Source organism: Neoarius graeffei, chromosome 19 (genome assembly GCF_027579695.1).
Source record: "Neoarius graeffei isolate fNeoGra1 chromosome 19, fNeoGra1.pri, whole genome shotgun sequence".
Lineage (NCBI taxonomy): Eukaryota > Metazoa > Chordata > Actinopteri > Siluriformes > Ariidae > Neoarius > Neoarius graeffei.
Window position 1 is genome coordinate 65,027,238 of NC_083587.1, and position 13,682 is coordinate 65,040,919.

Consider the following 13,682-nt stretch of genomic DNA (forward strand, 5'->3'; position numbering starts at 1 on the left):
CATAAAAGGTTCTTTCATTATTTTAGCAAAATGGCTTTCAAATTTTTCCCACTCTCATATTGTGCTTGCTTGCAAAAGAAAAATGGAAATGCCATTTTTAAAATGCAGGGCTTTCCCCAAAGCGTAGATACGTGGCACTCTGCCGCACGGTGTGACGTCAGCACCGCACTGGCACTGGCACACCAAAAAAAAAAATCAGTACCATAAATTGAACAATGCAGAGTGCTTTCCGCATTTAAATATCTCCTATTCCCCTCTGAAAATGAGTAATATCTATAGAAATAGGAAGATATTGTAATATATAGGTCTAGACTATCCTGGTACTCAACCCAGAAGTGAAAATAAAGGGTTTCGCTGCGTACACTGACTACCATTCACAACCATACAGTACATAAACCCACGTTCTAGACGCAGGTCGCTAGATGGTGCTGTTACATGATTTGACCTCGATTCTGTTCCTGGCATCCTGGAATTGGAAAATGAAGAGGCATGCTATGAAGTGTTTTCATTTCAAATCTAATTTTGCCCTTTAAATTTTGTCCCTTGCATATTTGACAAGGTAGAAACCAGCAAATTTCATAATGTTGAATTGTGCCTAAATCAGCCCTAGATGCCACCAAAATTTACCATTTGAAGTCTCTAATTTCGAAATTTTCAGGGGGAGCATATCCCTGGACCCCCCCAGCAGCCTTCAGGGCCTTCCGGGCTGGGCCAGCCATTACGGGCTGGGCTCCGCATCAGTAGCACCGCTCTGAAATGATGTCCTTTTTTTTCTAACAGATGTACTTCCTGTTACTTTATAGTCTATTCCCTTGTCTTCAAATGTACCATCTTGTCCCAACTGTCCCCCTTTAGTTTTTAGTTCTCTCAAGCAGCTCAAAAACTCCAAATTCACAGGAATTTGGTGCTGATGACAGTTAAACACTGTTTAATAAGGGTTACAGACTTTATCAAAGGTCTGATGTCTTCCAGGACAAACCTTTATCGAAACACGCTCCCATGCCTGCCCAAGCACAGTCCCTCGACTCATGTGGTTGAGAGGCGGTGGGGTAGAGCGCTGACCCTTACACCCCACTGAACATCTTTGGGATGAACTGGAGCCTCCTCACCTGACATCAGTGCCTGACCTCATTACTGCTCTTGTACAGTGGTGCTTGAAAGTTTGTGAACCCTTCAGAATTTTCTATATTTCTGCATAAATATGACCTAAAACATCATCAGATTTTCACACAAGTCCTAAAAGTAGATAAAGAGAACCCAGTTAAACAAATGAGACAAAAATATTATACTTGGTGATTTATTTATTGAGGAAAATGATCCAATATTACATATCTGTGAGTGGCAAAAGTATGTGAACTTCTGGGATTAACAGTTAATTTGAAGGTGAAATTAGAGTCAGGTGTTTTCAATCAATGGGATGACAATCAGGTGTGAGTGGGCACCCTGTTTTATTTAAAGAACAGGGATCTATCAAAGCCTGATCTTCACAACACATGTTTGTGGAAGTGTATCATGGCACGAACAAAGGAGATTTCTGAGGACCTATGAAAAAGCGTTGTTGATGCTCATCAGGCTGGAAAAGGTTACAAAACCATTTCTAAAGAGTTTGGACTCCACCAATCCACAGTCAGACAGATTGTGTACAAATGGAGGAAATTCAAGACCATTGTCACCCTCCCCAGGAGCGGTCGACCAACAAAGATCACTCCAAGAGCAAGGTGTGTAATAGTCGGCAAGGTCACAAAGGACCCCAGGGTAACTTCTAAGCAACTGAAGGCCTCTCTGACATTGGCTAATGTTAATGTTCATGAGTCCACCATCAGGAGAACACTGAACAACAATGGTGTGCATGGCAGGGTTGCAAGGAGAAAGCCACTGCTCTCCAAAAAGAACATGGCTGCTCATCTGCAGCTTGCTAAAGATCACGTGGACAAGCCAGAAGGCTATTGGAAAAATGTTTTGTGGACGGATGAGACCAAAATAGAACTTTTTGGTTTAAATGAGAAGCGTTATGTTTGGAGAAAGGAAAACACTGCATTCCAGCATAAGAACCTTATCCCATCTGTGAAACATGGTGGTGGTACAGTAGTATCATGGTTTGGGCCTGTTTTGCTGCATCTGGGCCAGGACGGCTTGCCATCACTGATGGAACAATGAATTCTGAATTATACCAGTGAATTCTAAAGGAAAATGTCAGGACATCTGTCCATGAACTGAATCTCAAGAGAAGGTTAAAGAAGAATAAAGTTAATGTTTTGGAATGGCCAAGTCAAAGTCCTGACCTTAATCCAATGGAAATGTTGTGGAAGGACCTGAAGCGAGCAGTTCATGTGAGGAAACCCACCAACATCCCAGAGTTGAAGCTGTTCTGTATGGAGGAATGGGCTAAACGTCCTCCAAGCCGGTGTGCAGGAATGATCAACAGTTACCGTAAACGTTTAGTTGCAGTTATTGCTGCACAAGGGGGTCACACCAGATACTGAAAGCAAAGGTTCACTCACTTTTGCCACTCACAGATATGTAATATTGGATCATTTTCCTCAGTAAATAAATGACCAAGTACAGTATTTTTGTCTCATTTGTTTAACGGAGTTCTCTTTATCTACTTTTAGGACTTGTGTGAAAATCTGATGATGTTTTAGGTCATATTTATGCAGAAATATAGAAAATTCCAAAGGGTTCACAAACTTTCAAGCACCACTGTAGTTGACCTGAATGAACACCGAATGAATGGGAAGGGGGAATAAATCTGGATTGGGTGGAACAGTGGTGTGGTGGTTAGCACTGTCGCCTCACAACAAGAAGTTTCTGGGTTTGAGCCCAGTGGGCGGCGGTGGCCTTTCTGTGTGGAGTTTGCATGTTCTCCCCGTGTCCGCGTGGGTTTCCTCCGGGTGCTCCGGTTTCCCCCACAGTCCAAAGACATGCAGGTTAGGTTAATATGGGGCAGGCTTGGCCTGAGGTTGGGCTGAAGTGGCCTTGAGCAAGGCACCTAACCCCCAGCTGCTCCTCGGGCGCTGTATCATAGGTGCCCACTGCTCTGGGTATGTGTGTGTGCACTCTTTGCTCACTTGTGTGTGTGTGTGTGTGTGTGTTTGTTCACTGCTTTGGATGGGTTAAATGCAGAGGTTAAATTTCACTGTCTGCTTAAGTTTGTGCTTCACTGTACGTGTGACAAATAAAGGATTCTTGGCTACATCTTCTGCTTCTTCTTCATCCAGGACATACAGTATGGATGTGATAGTTAGGGATGCACAAACTTTTAGTGATCTAGTGGAATTCCTTGTTTGGGACCTCTAAACAACATTCTGTAGAAGCAGTGTAGTCAGGTGTAATGCAGTTATGCACAGACTTTCAGGATACACACATCAATTTTCTAATTCACTTGCAGATGCGTCTCATCTCATCTCATTCATCTCATTATCTCTAGCCGCTTTATCCTTCTACAGGGTCGCAGGCAAGCTGGAGCCTATCCCAGCTGACTACGGGCGAAAGGCGGGGTACACCCTGGACAAGTCGCCAGGTCATCACAGGGCTGACACATAGACACAGACAACCATTCACACCCACATTCACACCTACGGTCAATTTAGAGTCACCAGTTAACCTAACCTGCATGTCTTTGGACTGTGGGGGAAACCGGAGCACCCGGAGGAAACCCACGCGGACACGGGGAGAACATGCAAACTCCACACAGAAAGGCCCTCGCCGGCCCCGGGGCTCGAACCCAGGACCTTCTTGCTGTGAGGCGACAGCGCTAACCACTACACCACCGTGCCGCCTTGCAGATGCGTGTTTTTTTAATTATTTTTGTATGAATTATGCAGCTTTAAATGGTTTAAACAGACAATATTAGGTAATTCTGACCTATGAGCAACATGAACTCATAAAATGAGCAACAGAACTCATAAAAACTAAACTTTAATCAAATGAACTTAAACAAGTTAAAATGAGTTTTAATTTTTTTCTGTCATTCACAGTGTTTTGATCGAAAGACCACACTCACCGTCGCCTAGCTATGTCTCTGTGGAGACTGACAAGTCAGTAGAACTCAACCAGGATGAAGGGGAAACGCTTCTGCGTCTGCACCCGTCAGCCCCTGTATCAGCGAGGTACACACTACAAGAGCCGAACGTCTGCCTGCAGCACCGTCTGCCTCGGGAAATTTATTGCAAGACAGATGAGACCCTGATCTGCAAACAGTGTGCAACTGAGGAACATCGAGGACACAACAAGAGCTACACACAGGGAGTGAGGGTAAGGCAAAAAATAAAAAATAAAAATCTGTGGTGTTCTAAGAAGCTGTGTAGCTCATACAGGGCTGTTTAATACACAAGGCTTTTCTTTACTGTTATATTGAATAATTCATAAGATATCAGAGTCTTTTGCTTATAGACTGTACATCATGCTTCCTGTACACCAGAGCTATAGGACTGAAGAGTGTGTCATGCTTAGTGACATGATGCACACAAGCACATGATGCTGAGAAATCCATGTGCTCAAGTGTTCTATTCCTCTGATACCCTCCTGTGCATCATACTTTTATCTGATTATAGCTACATTTAATATCATGGAACGTCTGTGAAATAAGTTAGTTCTTGTTCTCACTTACATTTTAGCAGCCTCTTTTTCCTCGCAGGAAAATTCAGCTTGTCAACTCTTTAATAAAGTTACAGATTTACAACGCTGACACTGGGGACTCCTTCCATAAAAGTTAACTAAACATCTACTCGAAAACTCAACAAGTACTCGCACTTTGAAAAACCTGTTTATGTGCAGTGGCCACCATCCAAGTCCCTGCGAATGAGCTGTTACTATAGAAACGCTAACCTTTCGTGATTTGCACTTACACTACTGTCAGAGCTGTGGGTATAGAAAATTAATCAGCATTTTGCAGTAGATGTGTACAGAGTCGTGAGAAAGCCCTTGTTCAACAAAACACTCACATCTAGAACATTCAAGTGAAACCTTTCCACCTTTATGTAGGGTTTTGTTGATATCTCTTTCCTTTAATGGATGTTCTATTGTCATGTTTTATATCGAGGATATGAAGATTTACAGTATGTCATGGTTTTGGTTCTCCATGTCCTGGATGGAGCTCATATGAAAGATACCAGTGGTGTATTTCCCAGTAAAACACTCCTGTCCATATAATATAAGGCTTTACAGAAGCCTTTTTAAATTTGAATAGTTACGTTTAACAGTTAATAGTTCTGAAATGTTTGTGAAACAAGTTAGTTATGTTATAGCAGCTATAAACAGTCGTTCCCTCACCAGCTTCTCTTTTTTTTCTTGATGTTAAAAAGACAAAAAACACACCTTATCATGGTACAGAGAAACTGTAGACTTTTTGAGAACCTCTATTTAGAAGACTGTATGGAGATATTATGTAATAATTATTAAGTAATATTATTAGAGATATTATGCCTTATAAAGATTTATGAAGTGTTCCCAAAGATTTCTTTCTGCCAAGTGGAAATATTTGATGATTTGGACCTGATCATCAGCCAATGCTTCTTGTTAATAAAATAATCATTGAAATGTTTTTCTGGTCATTTAGGCAGAAAGACCAAACTCACCTGCTCCCAGCTGTGTGTCCATGAAGAGTGATAGGTCCATGGAGTTACCGAAGGCATTCAGCCGAGGGGAAAAGAGCAGTGCCAAAAGGTTCGCAATTGAATAATCTATAAGACCATCATAAAAGGTTCTTTCATTATTTTAGCAAAATGGCTTTCAAATTTTTCCCACTCTCATATTGTGCTTGCTTGCAAAAGAAAAATGGAAATGCCATTTTTAAAATGCAGGGCTTTCCCCAAAGCGTAGATACGTGGCACTCTGCCGCACGGTGTGACGTCAGCACCACACTGGCACTGGCACACCAAAAAAAAAAAATCAGTACCATAAATTGAATAATGCAGAGTGCTTTCCGCATTTAAATATCTCCTATTCCCCTCTGGAAATGAGTAATATCTATAGAAATAGGAAGATATTGTAATATATAGGTCTAGACTATCCTGGTACTCAACCCAGAAGTGAAAATAAAGGGTTTCGCTGCGTACACTGACTACCATTCACAACCATACAGTACATAAAACCACGTTCTAGACGCAGGTCGCTAGATGGTGCTGTTACATGATTTGACCTCGATTCTGTTCCTGGCATCCTGGAATTGGAAAATGAAGAGGCATGCTATGAAGTGTTTTCATTTCAAATCTAATTTTTCCCTTTAAATTTTGTCCCTTGCATATTTGACAGGGTAAAAAACAGCAAATTTCACAATGTTGAATTGTGCCTAAATCAGCCCTAGATGCCACCAAAATTTACCATTTGAAGTCTCTAATTTTGAAATTTTCAGAGGGAGCATGCCCCTGGACCCCCCCCAGCAGCCTTCAGGGCCTTCCGGGCTGGGCCAGCCATTACGGGCTGGGCTCTGCATCAGTAGCACCGCTCTGAAATGATGTCCTTTTTTTTCTAACAGATGTACTTCCTGTTACTTTATAGTCTATTCCCTTGTCTTCAAATGTACCATCTTGTCCCGACTGTCCCCCTTTAGTTTTTAGTTCTCTCAAGCAGCTCAAAAACTCCAAATTCACAGGAATTTGGTGCTGATGACAGTTAAACACTGTTTAATAAGGGTTACAGACTTTATCAAAGGTCTGATGTCTTCCAGGACAAACCTTTATCGAAACATGCTCCCATGCCTGCCCAAGCACAGTCCCTCGACTCATGTGGTTGAGAGGCGGTGGGGTAGAGCGCTGACCCTTACACCCCACTGAACATCTTTGGGATGAACTGGAGCCTCCTCACCTGACATCAGTGCCTGACCTCATTACTGCTCTTGTACAGTGGTGCTTGAAAGTTTGTGAACCCTTCAGAATTTTCTATATTTCTGCATAAATATGACCTAAAACATCATCAGATTTTCACACAAAACCATCTCTAAAGAGTTTGGACTCCACCAATCCACAGTCAGACAGATTGTGTACAAATGGAGGAAATTCAAGACCATTATTACCCTCCCCAGGAGCAGTCAACCAAAAAAGATCAGTCCAAGAGCAAGGCATGTAATAGTCGGCAAGGTCACAAAGGACCCCAGGGTAACTTCTAAGCAACTGAAGGCCTCTCTCACATTGGCTAATGTTAATGTTCATGAGTCCACCATCAGGAGAACACTGAACAACAATGGTGTGCATGGCAGGATTCCAAGGTGAAAGCCACTGCTCTCCAAAAAGAACATTGCTACTCGTCTGCAGTTTGCTAAAGATCACATGGACAAGCCAGAAGGCTATTGGAAAAATGTTTTGTGGACGGATGAGACCAAAATAGAACTTTTTGGTTTAAATGAGAAGCATTATTTTTGGAGAAAGGAAAGCACTGCATTCCAGCATAAGAACCTTATCCCATCTGTGAAACGTGGTGGTGGCAGTATCATGGTTTGGGCCTGTTTTGCTGCATCTGGGCCAGGACGGCTTGCCATCACTGATGGAACAATGAATTCTGAATTATACCAGCGAATTCTAAAGGAAAATGTCAGGACATCTGACCATGAACTAAATCTCAAGAGAAGGTTAAAGAAGAATAAAGTTAATGTTTTGGAATGGCCAAGTCAAAGTCCTGACCTTAATCCAATGGAAATGTTGTGGAAGGACCTGAAGCGAGCAGTTCATGTGAGGAAACCCACCAACATCCCAGAGTTGAAGCTGTTCTGTACAGAGGAATGGGCTAAAATTCCTCCAAGCCGGTGTGCAGGACTGATCAACAGTTACAGCAAACGTTTAGTTGCAGTTATTGCTGCACAAGCGGGGTCACACCAGATACTGAAAGCAAAGGTTCACATACTTTTGCCAGTCACAGATATGTAATATTGGATCATTTTCCTCAATAAATAAATGACCAAGTACAGTATTTTTGTCTCATTTGTTTAACGGAGTTCTCTTTAGCTACTTTTAGGACTTGTATGAAAATCTGATGATGTTTTAGGTCATATTTATGCAGAAATATAGAAAATTCTAAAGGGTTCACAAACTTTCAAGCACCGCTGTAGCTGACCTGAATGACCACCGAATGAATGGGAAGGGGGAATAAATCTGGATTGGGCGGTACAGTGGTGTGGTGGTTAGCACTGTCGCCTCACAGCAAGAAGTGTCTGGGTTTGAGCCCAGCGGCCGGCAAGGGCCTTTCTGTGTGGAGTTTGCATGTTCTCCCCCTGTCTGTGTGGGTTTCCTCCGGGTGCTCCGGTTTCCCCCACAGTCCAAAGACATGCAGTAAGGTGCATGGGGCAGCCTTGGCCTGAGGTTGGGCTGACGTGGCCTTGAGCAAGGCACCTAACCCCCAGCTGCTCCTCGGGCGCTGTATCATACGTGCCCACTGCTCTGGGTATGTGTGTGTGCACTCTTAGCTCACTTGTGTGTGTGTGTGTGTGTGTGTGTGTGTGTGTGTGTGTGTGTGTGTGTTTGTTCACTGCTTCAGATGGGTTAAATGCAGAGGTTAAATTTCACTGTCTGCTTCAGTTTGTGCTTAACTGTACGTGTGACAAATAATGGCTTCTTGGCTACATCTTCTGCTTCTTCTTCAACCAGGACATATGGATGTGATGGTTAGGGATGCACAAACTTTTAGTGATCTAGTGGAATTCCTTGTTTGGGACCTCTAAACAACATTCTGTAGAAGCAGTGTAGTCAGGTGTAATGCAGTTATGCACAGACTTTCACGATACGCACATCAATTTTCTAATTCACTTGCAGATGCGTGGTTTTTTTAATTATTTTTGTATGAATTATGCAGCTTTAAATGGTTTAAACAGACAATATTAGGGAATTCTGACCTATGAGCAACATGAACTCATAAAATGAGCAACAGAACTCATAAAAACTAAACTTTAATCAAATGAACAAGTTAAAATGAGTTTTAATTTTTTTCTGTCATTCACAGTGTTTTGATTGAAAGACCACACTCACCGTCGCCTAGCTATGTCTCTGTGGAGACTGACAAGTCAGTAGAACTCAACCAGGATGAAGGGGAAACGCTTCTGCGTCTGCACCCGTCAGCCCCTGTATCAGCGAGGTACACACTACAAGAGCCGAACGTCTGCCTGCAGCACCGTCTGCCTCGGGAAATTTATTGCAAGACAGATGAGACCCTGATCTGCAAACAGTGTGCAACTGAGGAACATCGAGGACACAACAAGAGCTACACACAGGGAGTGAGGGTAAGGCAAAAAATAAAAAATAAAAATCTGTGGTGTTCTAAGAAGCTGTGTAGCTCATACAGGGCTGTTTAATACACAAGGCTTTTCTTTCACTGTTATATTGAATAATTCATAAGATATCAGAGTCTTTTGCTTATAGACTGTACATCATGCTTCCTGTACACCAGAGCTATAGGACTGAAGAGTGTGTCATGCTTAGTGACATGATGCACACAAGCACATGATGCTGAGAAATCCATGTGCTCAAGTGTTCTATTCCTCTGATACCCTCCTGTGCATCATACTTTTATCTGATTATAGCTGCATTTAATATCGTGGAACGTCTGTGAAATAAGTTAGTTCTTGTTCTCACTTACATTTTAGCAGCCTCTTTTTCCTCGCAGGAAAATTCAGCTTGTCAACTCTTTAATAAAGTTACAGATTTACAACGCTGACACTGGGGACTCCTTCCATAAAAGTTAACTAAACATCTACTCGAAAACTCAACAAGTACTCGCACTTTGAAAAACCTGTTTATGTGCAGTGGCCACCATCCAAGTCCCTGCGAATGAGCTGTTACTATAGAAACGCTAACCTTTCGTGATTTGCACTTACACTACTGTCAGAGCTGTGGGTATAGAAAATTAATCAGCATTTTGCAGTAGATGTGTACAGAGTCGTGAGAAAGCCCTTGTTCAACAAAACACTCACATCTAGAACATTCAAGTGAAACCTTTCCACCTTTATGTAGGGTTTTGTTGATATCTCTTTCCTTTAATGGATGTTCTATTGTCATGTTTTATATCGAGGATATGAAGATTTACAGTATGTCATGGTTTTGGTTCTCCATGTCCTGGATGGAGCTCATATGAAAGATACCAGTGGTGTATTTCCCAGTAAAACACTCCTGTCCATATAATATAAGGCTTTACAGAAGCCTTTTTAAATTTGAATAGTTACGTTTAACAGTTAATAGTTCTGCAATGTTTGTGAAATAAGTTAGTTATGTTATAGCAGCTATAAACAGTCGTTCCCTCACCAGCCTCTCTTTTTTTTTCTGATATTAAAAAAACAAAAAACACACCTTATCATGGTACAGAGAAACTGTAGACTTTTTGAGAACCTCTATTTAGAAGACTGTATGGAGATATTATGTAATAATTATTAAGTAATATTATTAGAGATATTATGCCTTATAAAGATTTATGAAGTGTTACCAAAGATTTCTTTCTGCCAAGTGGAAATATTTGATGATTTGGACCTGATCATCAGCCAGTGCTTCTTGTTAATAAAATAATCATTGAAATGTTTTTCTGGTCATTTAGGCAGAAAGACCAAACTCACCTGCTCCCAGCTGTGTGTCCATGAAGAGTGATAGGTCCATGGAGTTACCGAAGGCATTCAGCCGAGGAGAAAAGAGCAGTGCCAAAAGGTTCGCAATTGAATAATCTATAAAACCATCATAAAAGGTTCTTTCATTATTTTAGCAAAATGGCTTTCAAATTTTTCCCACTCTCATATTGTGCTTGCTTGCAAAAGAAAAATGGAAATGCCATTTTTAAAATGCAGGGCTTTCCCCAAAGCGTAGATACGTGGCACTCTGCCGCACGGTGTGACGTCAGCACCGCACTGGCACACCAAAAAAAAAAAAATCAGTACCATAAATTGAATAATGCAGAGTGCTTTCCGCATTTAAATATCTCCTATTCCCCTCTGAAAATGAGTAATATCTATAGAAATAGGAAGATATTGTAATATATAGGTCTAGACTATCCTGGTACTCAACCCAGAAGTGAAAATAAAGGGTTTCGCTGCGTACACTGACTACCATTCACAACCATACAGTACATAAACCCACGTTCTAGACGCAGGTCGCTAGATGGTGCTGTTACATGATTTGACCTCGATTCTGTTCCTGGCATCCTGGAATTGGAAAATGAAGAGGTATGCTATGAAGTGTTTTCATTTCAAATCTAATTTTTCCCTTTAAATGTTGTCCCTTGCATATCTGACAAGGTAAAAAACAGCAAATTTCACAATGTTGAATTGTGCCTAAATCAGCCCTAGATGCCACCAAAATTTACCATTTGAAGTCTCCAATTTCGAAATTTTCAGGGGGAGCATGCCCCTGGACCCCCCCAGCAGCCTTCAGGGCCTTCCGGGCTGGGCCAGCCATTACGGGTTGGGATCCGCATCAGTAGCACCGCTCTGAAATGATGTCCTTTTTTTTCTATCAGATGTACTTCCTGTTACTTTATAGTCTATTCCCTTGTCTTCAAATGTACCATCTTGTCCCGACTGTCCCCCTTTAGTTTTTCGTTCTCTCAAGCAGCTCAAAAACTCCAAATTCACAGGAATTTGGTGCTGATGACAGTTAAACACTGTTTAATAAGGGTTACAGACTTTGTCAAAGGTCTGATGTCTTCCACGACAAACCTTTATCGAAACACGCTCCCATGCCTGCCCAAGCACAGTCCCTCGACTCATGTGGTTGAGAGGCGGTGGGGTAGAGCACTGACCCTTACACCCCACTGAATATCTTTGGGATGAACTGGAGCCTCCTCACCTGACATCAGTGCCTGACCTCATTACTGCTCTTGTACAGTGGTGCTTGAAAGTTTGTGAACCCTTCAGAATTTTCTATATTTCTGTATAAATATGACCTAAAACATCATCAGATTTTCACACAAAACCATCTCTAAAGAGTTTGGACTCCACCAATCCACAGTCAGACAGATTGTGTACAAATGGAGGAAATTCAAGACCATTATTACCCTCCCCAGGAGCAGTCAACCAACAAAGATCACTCCAAGAGCAAGGCGTGTAATAGTCGGCAAGGTCACAAAGGACCCCAGGGTAACTTCTAAGCAACTGAAGGCCTCTCTCACATTGGCTAATGTTAATGTTCATGAGTCCACCATCAGGAGAACACTGAACAACAATGGTGTGCATGGCAGGGTTGCAAGGAGAAAGCCACTGCTCTCCAAAAAGAACATTGCTGCTCGTCTGCAGTTTGCTAAAGATCACATGGACAAGCCAGAAGGCTATTGGAAAAATGTTTTGTGGACGGATGAGACCAAAATAGAACTTTTTGGTTTAAATGAGAAGCATTTTGTTTGGAGAAAGGAAAGCACTGCATTCCAGCATAAGAACCTTATCCCATCTGTAAAACGTGGTGGTGGTGGTGGTAGTATCATGGTTTGGGCCTGTTTTGCTGCATCTGGGCCAGGATGGCTTGCCATCACTGATGGAACAATGAATTCTGAATTAAACCAGCGAATTCTAAAGGAAAATGTCAGGACATCTGACCATGAACTGAATCTCAAAAGAAGGTTAACCCTCATCCTACCATGCTATTTTACACCTTAATCTTACCATGTGGGGTCCGTTTGGACCCCAATACTTTTCTTTAAAATTAAAGCTTATAAAGACAAAATCACCAGATAAGTTTTGTTCAGAACATCTTGTATTAATAACAGCAATACACTAAAGGGCCCAAGGCATAAAGAACACACTTATCCTTCATCCTACCAGCCAATTTTACATACACAAACTACCAGGCGGGGTCCGTATGGACCCCAGGAGGGAATACCTTGAAATCAATGCAGTAAGAACCAATTCAATGCAGCAAACAGACATAACTTTATTGAAGAACAAAATCTACTATGGCTGAATATCAATGATGTATTATAAATGCAATAACATTGCAATAATATTGCAATAACTAGCATACATGTCGCAAATTATAGCGCCACAAAAAAAAAATTGGCATTATATACATGATTTTTGCAGCTCATGCAGCTGTAAAACATTCTGTATTACAACTTAGGTCTTTTCTTACAGAATTTAAAACAAAAAAAGTAATTGTAAAATAATTTAGGGCTTTTGTTTTGCAGCCTGTGCTTATTGCAGCAGTGGGGTCCACACGGACCCCAAGAAGGAATGCCTTGGTAGTTTCATTATGGAACATAAAAGAAATAAAAGAAGTTAACTTTTAGTGTTCTATTCAATTATAAAATGAAAGACAGATAAACTTTACTCTCGGGTCCGGTTGGACCCCAGTAACAAATTAATTATACCTTCACAATGCAAAAAGCTGATCTTCCGGTGCTTTAGTGTTTTAATTAAGACATAAATTCCGACAAATTCATAAAACGGTGAGGCAGTATGTCACATATTTTTAAAATGGCAAACAAACATATAGGTGCGGGGTCCAGATGGACCCCACTTGGTAGGATGAAGGTTAAAGAAGAATAAAGTTAATGTTTTGGAATGGCCAAGTCAAAGTCCTGACCTTAATCCAATGGTAATGTTGTGGAAGGACCTGAAGCGAGCAGTTCATGTGAGGAAACCCACCAACATCCCAGAGTTGAAGCTGTTCTGTATGGAGGAACGGGCTAAAATTCCTCCAAGCCGGTGTGCAGGACTGATCAACAGTTACCGCAAACGTTTAGTTGCAGTTATTGCTGCACAAGCGGGGTCACACCAGATACTGAAA

The 13,682-nt window shown here is 41.6% G+C and overlaps 1 protein-coding gene across 2 annotated transcripts in view; it reads left to right on the forward strand.

Moving 5' to 3' along the window:
* LOC132867494 (NACHT, LRR and PYD domains-containing protein 12-like) overlaps window positions 1–13,682 on the forward strand; it is a 113,357-nt gene that overhangs the window by 2,129 nt on the left and 97,546 nt on the right. For both annotated transcript variants that reach the window (XM_060900440.1, XM_060900441.1), the window contains exons 5-8: window positions 3,978–4,254; window positions 5,558–5,664; window positions 8,929–9,205; window positions 10,510–10,616. In XM_060900440.1, coding sequence (XP_060756423.1) covers window positions 3,978–4,254; window positions 5,558–5,664; window positions 8,929–9,205; window positions 10,510–10,616 — 768 coding nt within the window. The remainder of the gene's footprint in view (window positions 1–3,977; window positions 4,255–5,557; window positions 5,665–8,928; window positions 9,206–10,509; window positions 10,617–13,682) is intronic.